Source organism: Symphalangus syndactylus, chromosome 5 (genome assembly GCF_028878055.3).
Source record: "Symphalangus syndactylus isolate Jambi chromosome 5, NHGRI_mSymSyn1-v2.1_pri, whole genome shotgun sequence".
NCBI classification, from domain to species: Eukaryota; Metazoa; Chordata; class Mammalia; order Primates; family Hylobatidae; genus Symphalangus; species Symphalangus syndactylus.
In genome coordinates this window covers 99,054,408-99,070,811 of record NC_072427.2, presented here as the reverse complement: position 1 = coordinate 99,070,811, position 16,404 = coordinate 99,054,408, and the positions used below count along the sequence as shown (strand labels likewise).

The 16,404-nt window shown below is 40.5% G+C and overlaps 1 protein-coding gene across 14 annotated transcripts in view; it reads right to left on the bottom strand.

Moving 5' to 3' along the window:
• TIAM1 (TIAM Rac1 associated GEF 1) overlaps nucleotides 1-16,404 on the bottom strand; it is a 458,079-nt gene that overhangs the window by 39,357 nt on the left and 402,318 nt on the right. For 12 of the 14 annotated variants that reach the window (XM_055279454.2, XM_055279461.2, XM_055279452.2 and 9 more), the window contains one exon: nucleotides 8,502-8,605. In XM_055279454.2, the coding sequence (XP_055135429.2) occupies nucleotides 8,502-8,605 (104 nt within the window). Of the gene's footprint in view, nucleotides 1-4,004; nucleotides 4,573-8,501; nucleotides 8,606-16,404 lie in introns of those variants that run through there. The other 2 variants (XM_055279468.2, XM_055279469.2) reach the window with 2 other exon arrangements.

Here is a 16,404-nt window from a genome sequence, read left to right as displayed (position 1 = left end):
GGCTGAGCTGTATGGTATGTAAATTATATCTCAACAAGGCTGTTAAAAAAGAAAAACTGTGTGTTGTTGATCAAAGCTTATTTCAGTAGAAATAAACTATTTTATTTAGTTATGCTAGAATTTCAATAACTCAAAATCATCATTAAATATACAGTCAAGTAAGGCTTTGTCTTAAAAATTACAAAGGAACAAATACATCCATTTTAGCAAAAATTTTCATGTGTCTTTTAGATGATCCAGTGATAACTGTAATAGAAAACTCATTATAACACAGTCACAATGAGAAAGAAAGTAAACCCTTGCCAAAATGAAAATCCATGGACAGACAGTGGTAACAGCTGACAACTAACTGTGCCCTGCCCCTATCTTATCCCAAACTCTCCTTGGTTGCTTTGATTTGGTACCTGGCAAAGGCACCTAACACAACAAATGTATAATTGGCACCTCTCTTTATACCATCCTTTTCTAAAGCTTCCAACGGTAATCACAGCTGTCTGTTTTTGACAGAATTAATAGGAAAGCTACTGCTCATAGCAAATATATTCTTCACTGCAGTCTATTACAGTGAGTCCTCACTTAACATGGTTTATAGGCTCTTGGAAACTGACTTTAAGCTAAATGGCATAAAGAAACCATTTTTACTGTAGGCTAATTGATACAAACAAGTTAAGTTCCTATAGCACATTTCTGGTCACAGAAAAAATCACCAGGCTTCTAAATAAAGACCAAAAGACTTCTAATATTAAACACTGAAATAAATGTAAGCCAGATATACATTTAAGTAAGATAAATAAAAACAAGTTAAAAGAACCATTTACCCAGCTTTTGGTGAACTGGTGAGTGACGGTGGTCGTAGTGGTAGTGTGTTAAGTCAAGCCATAAATGTTTGCAAAGCAAAAATTGTAAGGGGCACCTCCTACCATCATGCAGTTCAAAATCTAGCAAGAACAACTTTGGCAGGATCTCTGAACACTTTTGTACTGCATAGTTTCCTGCATTTGTATGATTGTATACTTTACAAATTTTTATTTTATAATGATTTGTATTCATTTATTCACTCATTTTCCAACCCACTTATTCCAGCTCAGGATCATGGGTGACTGGAGCCTATCTTGAAAGCTCAGGGGGCAAGGCAGAAACCAACCCTGAATAGAATGCCATTCCATCACAGGATGCACACACATACACACTCACTCAGGGACCACTGAGACATGCCAATTCATCCCACGTGCGTGTTTTTGGGATGTGAGAGCAAACCCGAGTACCCAGAGAAAACCCATGAAGACCTGGATTGAACATGCAAATTCCACACAGACAGTGGTCCTGGCTAGAAATCAATTTTTTTCACATAAACGTTATGATGAAATGATGTTGAAAAAAACGTTATCTGAGGACCTGCCACAGAGGCAGAGCACACCTTTTATCATTTAGGCAAACTGTCCGTGTGAAATCGGTGATTCACGAAAGGCAAACATGGGGATATGACACATATCAAAGGCAGGAAATTCCAAAAGACAAAGGAACTAACACATTCCTTTGTGCTTCCAATTCACACCTCACTACCTCTGGGTTTTCATTCCATCTGTTCTACCATAAATACTTTGAGAATTCCATTTTTAAGAGTGTGAACAGGGTTTCTGACTTGGTCTATGTAAGTTTACCACGCCTGAGGTTTGGCATCCTTAGTTTGAAGCAGGCCTGTGGGGTGAGCTCGGGTTAGTAGGATGCAGGCTACGGCTTCAGTGCTCTAAATCCAGCTGTCTCCTACCCCAACCTCACCCTCAGACAGCCAGAGATAAATTCTGGCTTATATTAGGAAACACCTTTAGCATCTCAGGGACAGCTAAAATTCCCTTGGGTCCTCTTTGGACATTTCACGGCCTTAAGTATCCCTTCCTTATTAGGTATGACCTAAGCCTAGGATAGACTTAGCTGAGTGGTCTCTCAAGTTGAGCAAGGGGCAAAGCAGTTTCTCCACTGGCAACTCTATTCAACGAATCAAGGCACCAACCCTCAGGTGTAGTACGAGGAACTGAGTCCAAATAGATGTAATCTCTTTACTGTCAACTGCACGTTATCTGAATAAAGAATAAAAAGGTACCATATTCATAATTACAAGTTATAATGCACATACATGTTGTTAAAGGGTGTTATACACAAGGCTCTTAAAATTTGCTTGGAAACAACTTAAAAGGATGTCATCAAGTTTGAAAATTCTGTTTTATTAAAATAATACCCCCCAAAATTTTTTTTGGAAGGAATTATGAAATGCAGGTTTTCTTTAGAATACCTCTAAGCTAGAGATTTTTCCATACTGTGGGGCTCTGCTTTTAAATCCCCCTCCCTCTTTACTGTGGCCAAACTTCTTTACATCAAAATCCATCAGGCCCTTCTCCATGCAGCTTAGCCATGATGTAGAATGTAGGAGGAGTTGGGTGCAAGGCTTTGCCCTGCTCCACCATTGAATGTTAGAGATGGCATCCTAGTCATTCCCACACCAAGCGCTGTAGCCACAAGTGCCAAGAAAGGTCCCCTCAATGGGAGGTTCTCAACATGCTCCCAAAAGCCAAGTATCCTGGATGTGGGACAAGCAGCTTAGGACTCCAGCAAGGGAAAGGCAGACAAGGTTTCTCCAGTGGGGAAAGTACAAGCCTCTCCCCTACTTGAGTACTGTAATCAGTCACCCTGGAAACCAAAAAAGCACTTACAGGCATTTTGAGAGTTTAAAACTGTTAAAGGGTAGCAGAGCTTTTCCACTGTCAGGACTAAGAATTATCCAACCAACATACAGACAAGGAGAGGACAATGGCAAAAGGAAATGGGCCACTTTACTGAGACCGGCGTGATGCTCAATGTTTATAATGCTGCTTTCCTCCTGTGGAAGATGAAAAGAAAGTACAAAAAGAGGGGGGTAGACTTTTAAGTACACACTATCAACTCAAGCCACCCAGCTGTTTAAGCTCTTCCTGTTATGCAACCACCAAAGGCAATTTCTAACTCTAGATGAGTTCACAGTTCTAAAACTGTTCTTTGAGTCTGACCGATTTAACACATCCCACAGATTTAAAAGGGGCCAGAGTGGCCTAAAATCTTATAGCCCCTACTTAAGCTTTTTTTGGGGACAATGCGCTCCATAATTTCAGAGACATTATGTACAATGGTAATCCCTACAGTTCTCGATCACCTTTTCAGTTTCCTCTTGAACAAACTTCAAAGAAGAAATATCCAAGAAGGAAGAAGGCTTATTTGAGCAAATCAGGTGTACGTGCTGTAGAAGTTTAAGTTTGATTAAATGACACAATATCTAATAGTGGACAGACTGAGCTATTAATAATAAACTATTAAAAGGTTGAATTTGATTTTGCTAAATTATTTCTTGCCATTACCCCACTACACTTCCTCATTGGAGAGTTAATATTTACTGTAGGAATAGACCTGTCCAAATAGGTCAGTTGCTGTCAAACCAGTAACACGTCCCCTGAGCCAACCCTTCTATATCTATCTCCTTCTCAAGGAAGCAGAAATAAAGTCAAAAACACCTCAAGCCTTACAAAAGGAAACAAGTTGAACATCCTATTTCCAGACCTCCCTGCCGATCACTCGGACAGCCCGTTGTGAGGGGGGATGGGAGCGTCTCACCATGCACATAACACAAAACACAATCAAAATCTCAATAACCAAAACAAAGGCAAAAAATGCAACTGACCATTAATTAAACAAAAAAATGCAGATTACATCTTTCTGCCATTTAAGTATAAAAGAGTAGAAAAATGTAAAGATGCTAGGCAAATTCAACTCCATACCAACTGCGAACCTCCCCACCGCCCCCACCAAAAGCCACAATACAGACTTTATGAACAAGGGGATCCAGAGGGTAAAAGGACAGAATATGGGGAAATGGGAAAGGTATAATCACTGTCATTTGGATTGAAAAACAACTGAGCTAGAAAGTCATAACATAATCAAACCTAGCCAGATAGGATTCAAACAGCAAAGGCGCTCACCAGATGCAGTGTTCGATATATAGAGTCACCGGACTTGTCATTATTTTCAATCCTGGGCTTGCGCTTTATTTTCCACAGTGCAGACATCATCAGGAATGTATTCTCATGGTAATTAATTCTACCACCTGACGTGTTCAGCACGGAGACAGAAGTTTCTTAAAATATTCCCAGAGCACCAAACGCCTCCTAGCTCTGAAGAGAGCATCCTCTCATATGGACATCCCATGCTGGTTTTCCCATGAAAATCTACGGCCACGTCTCAACACAGCAAGGACAGCGACGGTGCGACCCTGGAGCTGCACTCGCTTCCCACCAGTGCCCTCTGGGAAGCTGTCAAAGGCTAAACTGTGGACCAGAACTCGGGCTTTGATTTCACCTGGCTAAACAATAAAAGTTCCAGAAAGGGAGAGCTGAAACTGGCAAGAAAACAAAGCACAAAATGCCTCCCCGGGATGTAAGCGTCTCTGCCTTGCAGCCTGAGATCAGCTGATTGGCCAGCATCCTGCACTGCTCAGGAATATTAAACCTGCCCGGCTCCGACAACTTTCAAGGCATTCCACACTGAGTCAAGAGCAGGCAACTAAGAAAAGTTGTGTGTGTGTGTGTGTGTGTGTGTGTAACAGTGTGTGTGTGTAACAGTTGATAAGTTTCACATTTTTCCACTCATGCTTTGTTATAAAAGCAGACATTTCTGAGACAAAAACAATATGGATGAGAAAGAAAAAGTCATTGCTAATGGAAAGGTCCTGAAAATTATTCTAATACATTTGCTAAATGGAAAACAAAATCACAGCTGCCAGGAGGCCTGGAATGCATGACACATGACCGCACTGCCCCGAAGCTAATTAGCATTCATCTCCAGAAACAAGAGTTTTCAATGAGAAGCAGAGAAAAAAGTAGCCAGTGATGATGAGGCTTTTTGAGGTTGTCACCCACAGTCATAGGAGAAAGGAGGCGGCTCAGAAAGAGAAAGGCTGCTAGACTGTCCCTGCAGTGTGACGTTTCCCTGCCCCTCCCCAGTGGCTGTGACATTCCAGTACCACCACGCTCAACAAGCATACATTTACTTGCTCAACTCTAAAAGGCCACACATAGCAAAAACTGCTATTCAACACAAGTGAAAACATACAGAACTCCAACATGCTTTTTCTTTATCCTGACCAACATTATGTAAAACAGTCCACTTAGAAAGAAACCAAGAATATTAAACAAAATCAGCAGCTCTAACATATTCAGCTGCAATAAAAAGTGATTATTTGTTTCTATTTATTTAGTTATTTACACATTTACATCTCTACACTCAGCCTGGTACATTCAGACAAGGCTAAATCATGCTTCCAAGTTTAGACAGCTAACGATTGAAAAATTAATTTTCAGCTTATTCTCAAGAAAAATTTCACACTTATATAGGAGATGCATCAAAAAATATTTAGCCTTCATCAAGAAACTTAAGGTGTTTGCTTGCTCTTACTTTAAATCATAAAAAGAGACACACAGAAACATTAAGCATTAGGAAAAAATTTAAGTGGTTTATGGCTGTATATATAAATGGCCTACAGCACCACTAATAAATTAATTCCTTTTTATGAAGCCTGGTATTTAAAACCAGATGTTAACAATCTGGACACAAGGTAGTTTTAACATAGCCACTAACAACATAAGACCTGGAGCCAAACTGGGTTTGCATCCTGGTTTTGTCATCACAGAGCTGTGTGACCTTCAGCAAGTCGCTTAACCTCTCTGTTCCAGTGCCCTCATCTATAAAATAGGGCAAATAATAGTATCTCTCTCAAGAGTGTTGTGAGGCTAAGATGAGTTAATATGGAACAGTGCCTAATATACACAAGACCTTAAATATTACTTCTCATTTATTATTAATAACACACAGTAGAACCCAGTCACCAAGAACTGCTCATTTAAGCCTTTGCGTTCAAATATCCTAAGTGAGAAATTTAATTGACCAAAGGTTATTTTAGCTAATTAATTTGAGTTGCATGACAAAATTCCAAATAAAGAAGATGAAGTCTGAATCAAAGCAAAACCAGGAAGTATTTCAGACACAGAATTACACAGTGCTCCCCACATCCAACCTAGCAGAATGAAATATGAACTTATGGTTTGAATGCAGTCTACTGCATGATCTTTAAAAATATTCAAATCATCACCCAAACTTCTTAATTTTTTTTTTTTTTGAGATGGAGTCCCACTCTGTCTCCCAGGCTGGAGTGCAGTGGCGCGATCTTGACTCACTGCAACCTCTGTCTCCCAGGTTCAAGCAATTCTCCTGTTTCAGCCTCCCAAGTACCTTGTCAATAATTTTGAGAAAATTCTGTCCCTTTTTAGAAAGCCCACTAAGAATTTCTACAAGAAAATCTTCAAACAGCACCATCTATTTCTATATTTGACCCTTTATGTTCCAGATAAGTTCAAGAGCCTTGTTCTCTGGAAAAAGAACCATGGAGTCAGAGCGACACATGGGACCAGTCCACAAAGCCCCGGAGCCTCTTCCGTGCTCTCCACTGCCAGAACCTCATATTATACAGGACTCTGTTTATGACCTCATGACTCACTATATTTAACACGGAAACGATCTCTCTCGAAATCCACAAGGAGATGAGAACACTGACCTATCACAGTAAAGTAAAAATGACCCAATCATTTTGGATCCAACACTTTTTAAGTGTTCAGAAATAAATGTTTTAGATACAGGAAAAATAGCTATTTGCCTAAACCCAGTTAGAAATTGAAAATTAATATTTTTAGTTATTGTAATACTATAACTTAATAGATACCCTTCAAATTGTCTTACATCAGTATAGAAATATCTGTTTCTCCTGAGGACAACTGACCGACCCCACAAAAGTAAGTGGGTAAAAGAAATATAAGGGTCACCTAAATAAAAAGGAACTTTAAGCAGTTGGTTTTTTTAATTTGCCTTAAAAGGAAACATGTGCATTTCCAATGATCTGCTTTTTAATTAACAACCAACAACATAATGCCTTTCAGTTTATAAATATTAATGTTGCTTTAAATATTAAATTTTATATTGTGCCCAACTTAAAAAGACACTGAGAATGAAGATCCTACAGTCAGGAAACAGAAACAAATATGGATAAAAGATACTGAAGAATCAAGTATGTGCACACAAGAAAGTCCTACAGAATATACACATACAGAGGGAATAAAAACAGGAAATGTACAAATGTAAGTTTTCAAAATAATAGTTCATGTTTGAAAAGCATTTTTCCATTATCAATGTGCTTTCTCATAGTTATATTATTTAACCCATCCCAAAATCCAATCTCCAAGCAAAAGTAAGTATGACCTTGATTTTGCAGATGAGAAAACAAAAGTATACAGTTATGTGATTTGCTTAGGTTAAGTGACTAGTAAGTGTCAAGCAAAAAAAATGAGAGATCGTAGAGGAATAAAAATATCTCAACAACATTATAGAAAAAGATGAATAAGTATGGAAACATAATCACATGCAATTGCTTTTTTGTCGGGGGGGAGTATCTTTTGGATTCAGGTAACACAGAGGTTTTAAGTTGGGTTGTGTTTTGAAGACTGCAGTGAAGAGAGGCTACTGACCCATGGAACTCTTTATGAAGTGGAATAGAAGCATGATAAATTATGGGCAACAAGCTGGGCGCGGTGGCTCATGCCTGTAATCCCAGCACTTTGGGAAGCCAAGGCGGGTGGATCACAAGGTCAGGAGATTGAGACCATCCTGGCTAACAAGGTGAAACCCCGTCTCTACTAAAAATACAAAAAATTAGCCAGGCGTGGTGGCGGGTGCCTGTAGTCCCAGCTACTCGGGAGGCTGAGGCAGGAGAATGGCGTGAACCCGGGAGGCGGAGCTTGCAGTGAGCTGAGATCACGCCACTGCACTCCAGCCTGGGCAACAGAGCGAGACTCTGTTCAAAAAAAAAAAAAAAAATTATGGGCAATAATTTCAGTGTCTTGCACCAAAAAGTCAGAAGGAGAACTTTCTTACTATGTTCAACTAAGGGAAAGTGTATTTGGATTAATTTTAAAATATGGTTTCTTTCCCTTTAACATAAAAGTTGCTCACTTTAAACAAGAGCTGAATGCAGGTAATTCAAAAGGAGTTCATTACAGAAACCCTAAGCAGCAAGAAAGCATAGCTGACTCAATCCCACATACTTTGGATGCTGTTTCATCCTACACAAATGAAGATGTAATAGGGAAATGGAATAAAATTATGGCATTAACTGGGAGCTCCAGCAGTAGCAGAAATTAAAGAAAAGGGATTTTATTTCATTACGAGTGATTTCTGCCCTATATTCTCACATACAGGTTTGTTACCAAGGCTGTAATTTGGATTTCATATCCTGCTATTCAGCAACATCTCAGAAGCAAAAACACTTCATCCATGGAGAGGCCTGGTAACCACATACAGCTGTGTAGGTGACATTGTCAGCTGTGATTCTTCAGTGGTTCAAAGCATGGGATGCGAAAATGAAAATCTCTCACCTTGCTGCTGTGATCAGTCTCATCTGAGGATTCCAAGTCTGGCCCCTCGGTCTCCTCTGGAGCGGTCTCAGCACTGCTGCCCTGCTCGCTGCAGAGGCTGTGCCCTGTCAGATGAAATCAGAAGAAAATGTGGGTCAACATGGATAGTAATTGCTAAAAGCCACCCCTGTGTGAGGGGGACGAGGAATCTCGCTCATGACGTGTACATATACTGTAAGACCCTCCAAGTACAAGCTCCATCACCTGGGTTCAATCAAATTAAAATGATAGTTGTTACTGTTACTACTAGTAATATTACTTTATATTTTTCACAATAAATAATAATTGTTGTGGATTGAATGTCTTTGTCTCCCCCCATACGAATTCTTATGTTGAAGATCTACCCCTCAATGTAATAGTAGTTGGAAGAGGGATGTTTGGGAAGTAATTAAGTTTAGATGAGATCATGAGGGTGGGGTCCCCATGGATGAGATTAGTGTCCTTGTAAGAAGAGACAGAAATCAGAGTTCGTTCTCTCTCTACCATGTGAGGACACAGTAAGAAGGCAGCTGTCTGTAAGCCAGGAAAAGAGCCCTCACCAGGGAACTGAATTGGTTAGTACCCAGATGATAGGGCTTCCCAGGCTCTAAACCCATGAGAAATAAATGACTGTTGTTTAAGCCACTCAGTTTATAGTATTTTGTTACAACAGCCTAAGTTAAGACAATAAATAATTTATAATAAAAGAATATATATATTATATACTAAAAAATTAACTGATTTTGATTTTACAATTAGCAAATTGATAAATTAATTCATTAATTACTAAAATAATTAAATAAGCCAAACTGAGAACAGTACAACAACAAAAAAAGACTGTCCCATATCCATTACCTGAAAAATCCTGCAACGTCTGTTTTTGCCAAGTCTGGCAAACAATAAACATCTTACAATACATGCTCTTCCCATGATATTCTGTGCAAAAGTGCAAGCAACTTTCTTCCTTTGCTATTTACTGAGTGCCTACCACAGTGGTTCTCTATAGTGGTTCTCTGCATTGAGAAGAGAATATGAGAATCACTTTCCCCTGGGATGCTTCTCAAACTGACAGAGCATCTGGATCCCCAGGGGAACATGTTAAATGCAGATTCTCATTCAACAGGCATGGGGTTGGGCCTAAGATTCTGTGTTCCTTACTAGCTCCAAATGATACTAATCAAAACTGCAGGTCCATGGACCACACTTGGAATAGAAAGACTCTAGAACATTAAAAACCTTCTCTAACTGAATCTGAGAAGACAGTGGATTGAGCACCACTGTCCTAAAATATGAGGCACTGGATCACGGACTAGAGCACTATCAATATAACCACGCAAGAGAGAAGGAAACAGAAGAAATGGGAGCAGAAGGAGCCTCTGATGCTTTAGATGAAAGATTCCATCTGCAAAGCGGCTGCCTTACTCCAATGACACCATTACAGCTGTAAGCTGCCTAGCAACACTTTCTATTCAGGTCCAAGCTGGCCAGGAAAGTTAGGGAGGAAGTGGACCCCTGAGCAAACCTGGCACCAATGCTGCCTCCTACTGTCCCTTTCTTCTCTGGAATGAAGCACCAACTGAGTGAGTCTACCCTGAATGGCTTAGAGGTTTCTGTTTTCCCACCTTTTGGCTCTGGCTCTTGGATTTTCTTGTGTTTCTTTTCATTATTTGATCACCCATTACTTGCTCTTAAGGTGGTAGTGGTCAAAGAAGGAAGCTCAGTTAACTTGGCAGATATCATCTATGTCAACTGTCATTGCTGAAGCAAAAGTGCTTTAATATTTTGCACAGGGGCAATGACCTAGGTACAGGTATTGATCCCTGATGTGAAACAGCTGACAAGCTCATCTGGGAACACAATGGCAACAGCACTCAGTGCTCTGATCACAGGAACCACCGTATCCTCAGTGGGACGTCCAGAGCAGCCAGGACGCACGACTGACAGGGGCCCCCTTCACACTGTGGTCTGCAGAATCACAACCTCCTGGAGTTGAACAACCCATAGACTGTGCAGAGAAATGCTGTAACCCTGCACATCCCATCGCTCACAATGCCTAGGATAGCTGATGCTCATAAAATAGTGGGAAAGCAAATAAAAGGATTTCCTTTTTTTTTTTTTTTTTTTTTTTTTGAGACAGTTTCACTCTTGTCACTCAGGCTGGAGTGCAGTGGTACAATCCCAGCTCTATTCAACCTCTGAGTCCTGGCTTCAAGTGATTCTCCTGCCTCAGCCTCCCAAAGTGCTGGGATTACAGGCATGAACCACAGTGCCCAGCTGGATTTTCATTTTTAATAATACCGTGAGAGCCAGGTTTCCTGAAGAACAAACAAATAAATCTACTTCTACAAAACACTTAGAAATGCTAAATAAAGTAAAACAAATGTCCTTTTTAAACAAAGCTGAGCTCCAAAAACTCTCCAAAGCCCAAATGAAGAAGATAAAGTAGATAAAGGAAGTGGGGTAGTGTCCATGCTATGGCAGCCAAAGTATATCCATCAATCCCCAAGCCCTAAAACAGCGCTTCCCACAGGGTGTGAGAACCTGTTGGTGTTAGCAGGGGGACAATTCTTTTGGGACAGAATTGTGCACTTGGTAGGTACACTTGGCACTAGGCTCGTGGCTCCTGAGGACCAAATGATTAGGACTTGATTGCCACTGTGACAATCAAAAATGCACCCACACATTTCCCAACAGCAGCACCACCCAGTTTGAGACCCACTCCCTGGAGCCTTCGGTTTTAACTGTAAGCCCATGATACATGATACAGAAAACAGGTCATACAACTTCAGGAGTTAGAAGTGAATCTCCCACATTCATATGGTTCCCCTGAGAGGCTACACCCCTCAGTCTAAAAAGACACAGACTAAAAGAAAAAAGTGCTCACTGGCAAAAGAAAAAGAGATGGAAAAAGAAATTCTGCCTATACTTTGGGGTAGGAGGGTGGAAAAGGAACACAGCAGGTTTCTTCCCTGAGATTCTTTTTTTTTTTTTTTTTTTTTTTTTTGGAGATGTAGTTTCACTCTGTCGACGAGGCTGGAGTGCAGTGGTGTGATCTCAGTTCACTGCAACCTCCGCCCCATGGGTTCAAGTGATTCTCCTGCCTCAGCTTCCTGAGTAGCTGGGATTACAGATGCCCATCACCATGCTGGCTAATTTTTGTATTTTTAGTAGAAATGGGGTTTCACCGTGTTGGCCAGGCTGGTCTTGAACTCCTGACCTCAGGTGATCTGCCCACCTTGGCCCCCCAAAGTGCTGGGATTACAGGCATGAGCCACCAGGCCCCGCCTGTTCCCTGAGATTCTTTTCTTCTCTTTTTGAGACGGAGTTTCACTCTGTACCCCAGGCTGGAGTGCAATGGTGCAATCTTGGCTCACTGCCAGCTCCACCTCCCGGGTTCACGCCATTCTCCTGCCTCAGCCTCCTGAGTAGCTGGGACTACAGGCGCCTGCCACCATGCCCTGCTAATTTTTTGTATTTTTAGTAGAGACGGGGTTTAACTGTGTTAGCCAGGATGGTCTCAATCTCCTAACCTCGTGATCTGCCCGCCTCGGCCTCCCAAAGTGCTGGGATTACAGGCGTGAGCCATCACGCCCAGCCCCCTGAGATTCTAACCATAGGACTGACTTCATGTGTTTGTATTCCAAGACATCTGGTAGGAGCAAAAACAAATCTACTCTGGAAGAATTCACTCTTAATGATGATATCATATAATACCCAGAGATAGAGCTTGGTCAAACAAGAATCCATAATCCCATATTATAAAACACAAGAGGCAACACATCACTACGAGCAAGAGGCAACAGACACAATAACTGACAAAATCAGACCCCCAAGGAATGATACTGCAATGATTTGATGTAGAATGTCAAATAAGTATGCTTAAAATATTTTTTTAAAAGAAGAAAGGGGGCTGAACATGGTGGCTCATGCCTGTAATCCCAGCACTTTTGGGAGGCTGAGGTGGGTGGATCATCTGAGGTCAGGAGTTCAAGACCAGTCTGGCCAACATGGTGAAATGCCTTCTCTACTAAAAATACAAAAATTAGCCGGGGGTGGTGGCACATGCCTGTAATCCCAGCTACTTGGGAGGCTGAGGCAGGAGAATCACTTGAACCTGGAAGGCGGAGGTTGCAGTGAGCCAAGATCGCACCACTGCACTTCAGCCTGGGAGACTGAGTGAGACTCCGTCTCAAAAAATAATAATAATAATACTAAAACAGAAGAAGAAAGAGCTAATTTCAAAAAACATCAAGTAAATTAATAGAATTTTTAGAAATAGAAACTATAACCAATGAAATGAACACTCAATAGATGAGATGTAAACTGACGAAGTGAGAAAAGACTGGAACATCTATCCGAAGACATTACCTTACTAGAGCTCCTAAAGAAACCTTCAAATGTTAAAACTATCAAAATGGAATTGCATTTTCAGCTAAAATATCATCCACGAAGGAGACTTCAATAAAGACTTTTGGGAAACAAAGAATGAGAAAGTTTACCATGAACAGAATCTCACTGAAAAAGTTCTCTAAAGGATGTACTTTCAGATGGGGAAAGAAAGAAAAAGATCGGGTATACAAGAGAAAATGATAAACAGCTGATACACACACAGATAAGTCTTAGTATATATGACAACCCCCCCAACTCCCCAAAAAAGGTACTTGGGGGCAAAAAAAAAAAAAAATACAAACTGTAACTAAAACAATGGTGGAAGTGACTATATTTAAGGCCATTTCGTAATTTTATGCAAGAGGGAACTAGAAACACTAACTTTGGTTTCTGTTAATAATCATGTTAAAATTTTAAGATCAAACACTAAAAGAACAGAAATAGATTATATAGGTTGAAAGGAGAAAGCAGAATTTATAAATGCAACCTAGAAGAGGACAGGAAAGGAAAAGAAAAACAAGCAAGACAAATTCAGCAAAACAAGATAATATAAACAAATAAAAATACATAGATATTCTAAATAAATGTAAAGCAGGCTAAACGTTAATACTTAAACTTCATGTTTAGATTATAGAAAAAAACAGTGCAAAACAAAGCCCTAGCTGCATGCTATATGGAAGCAATAGACTTAAACATAAAAGACACAGAAGATTAAAAGGTTGGAAAACTATATTAGGCAAACATAAAGAAAGCTTCAAAAATGTCAGACACAATCGATTAGTCAGGATACAGAAGATGTAAAAATCAGTAATTATACAGCTTGATCCATGAATGCATTTCAAACCTATTCCCAAGAAATTGGTGAATATACATTTTCCATAAGAATTAGCAATTTATGCAAATAGACCACATATTAGGCCACAGTGTAAGTTTCAAGCAATACCAAAGAATCTGTATGGATGCAGACCACATTGGCAACATTTTTCTTGAAACTAAATATTTTATGAAAGAAAAAAAGGCCAATAACACCCAAGACAGTTTTAAAAAAGAAAAACAAGATTAGGGTACTTTACCTACCAGATCTCAAAACATATTATAAAATTACAGTGATCTAAAGCAGTGCAGAACAGGCTAACAGAACAGAGAGCTCAGAAACAGTGCCTCCATCCCATGCAGCTGTTCCTCAACTTATGATGGGGTCATGTCCCAATAAACCCATCATAAAGTCAAAAAATCATTAAGTCAAATCATCATAAATTGGGGACCATCTGGCCAGGTATGGTGGCTCACACCTGCAATCCCAGCGCTTTGGGAGGCCAAGGCAGGCGGATCATGAGGTCAGGAGTTCAAGACCAGCCTGACCAACATAGTGAAACCTCATCTCTACTAAAAATACAAAAATTAGCCAGGCGTGGTGGCACGCACCTATAATCCCAGCTACTCAGGAGGCCGAGGCAGGAGAATCGCTTGAACCCAGGAGGCAGAGGTTGCCGTGAGCTGAGATTGTGCCACTGCACTCCAGCCTGGGTGACAGAGTGAGACTCCATCTCAAAAAAAAAAAAAAAAAAAAAAAAAACAACACTGGGGGCCATCTCTATATGGAAATGTGAAATACAGCAGTTGTGCCATTGCAGACCAGTGAGAAAGGAATAGAATATTTGATAAATGATGCTAGGACGGTAGATTACCCACATGAAGAAACATAACATTGGATCCTAACTTACACCATTCACAAAAATCAGTATCAGAGATATAAATCAGTATATGAATAGCCCAAACTGTAAATCTTTTAGAAGAAAATATTGAAGACAGTGTTTATTACTTCAGGGGAGAGACAGATTTCTTAAACAAGATATAAAGAGTACAAACCATATTAAGACTAAAAATTCAGATTTTGCTGAAATTAAACACTTCTGTTTGTAAAAAGGCACCATAAATACAAGAAGACATGTCACAGACTGATAAAAGTTATCTTCAATACATATAACTAGCAAAATATTAACATCTAAAATATAAAAGAACTCCTACAAATCAATAATTGGAGGTGTATCTGATTCTAAAGCATATTTTTCTTACCCCCATATGTCATGTTTTCTATCCTTAATTGAAGGTAAAAATCAATAAAATGAATTAAAATGGGCAATGCAGTTTGTAGCAGATGGTTTGCAAAGATGACAGTGATTATTTCTTTCATCTCTTTAAGCACAGACTTTTGTGTCTATTTCGCCACTCCATGAATTTGGGCTGGTGCTGTGATTTGCTTTGACCAATAGAATGCAACTTAATAGATAATAAATTAATTGTGTGCCAAGGCCTCAAGTGACTTTGCAGTCTCTGGTCTTGCCCTGCTGCGAACTCTGAGCCCACCATACAAAGAAATCTCAAGCTAGCCTCCCACTGAGAGACGCCAAGGAGAGGAGACCCAGCTGTTTAGTCACCATACATGGGAATGACTAAGGCCATCTTAAACCCTCCAGCCCCAGTCAGGCCACTGGATCACAGAGCCACATGAGTGACTCCAGGGAAGGTCAGCAGAACAACCAACCAGCTGAGCCTGGCCCAAACTGCTGAGCCACAGAAGAGTGAGCAAGTAAAACAGTTGTTTCAGAGTGGTTTGTTAGGTGGTAGTAGATAACCAATAAGTGGTTAGGGGGAATTTCATGATACTAGAAAGCCAGAAAGCAGGAGGTGACAGAGGTATGCTTCAAGGAAGCTGAGGAGAGACACCAGCATGGGAGGAAGAGGGAATTCAAGTGGGAAAGGGCATTGTTCTCACTCCCATACTTCAGAGCCTTCTCTAAACACTCCCAGCTTAAGAAGTGTAGACAACAACATTGTCAAGTTTGTTTGTTTTTTTTTAATCCCATACAAACAGAGTTTTGCAATTTCCTACTCTAGCTTCCCCTGTACTACTCACAATAGTAGTAGGTGAGTGGCTTTCCCCCAATGATAGAAATTGGAGGAATTATCTTCTTTGTTCTGGACATTCCTGTCCCTACCTACTTACCAGGAAACAAAGCACGACAGCTCTGCTACCAATCAGAGAGAGAAGAAAGCTGAAGATAAGGCTCAGGGGTGGCCAAAGAAGCAGCCAGAGCAAGCAGGATGCCCATCCATATCCCAGTACTAAGCACACTGCCAGGCATGCAGCAGGGGCCCAGGGGAGAGGAAGAGGGCTCAATCTAGACAGACAAAGTCTCAGGGAATGAAGAAGCCCAGAGCAGGACTGTGGACTCTCTCAGACAGGGATCATAGGCCAAGTCAAAAGCCGCTATAGAGCCTGGCGCAGTGGCTCACAACTGTAATCCCAAACTCTTGAGAGGCTAGAGCAGGAGGATCGCTTGAGTCCAGGAGTTCAAGGCTGCAGTGAACCATGATTGTGACACTGCACTCCAGCCTGGGTGACAGAGTGAAACCCCAACTCTATTTGAAAGAAAAAAAAAAAAAAACTGCGGTAACGCTGTAAATAGAATTGATTGTTGTGAACAGGTAAAAT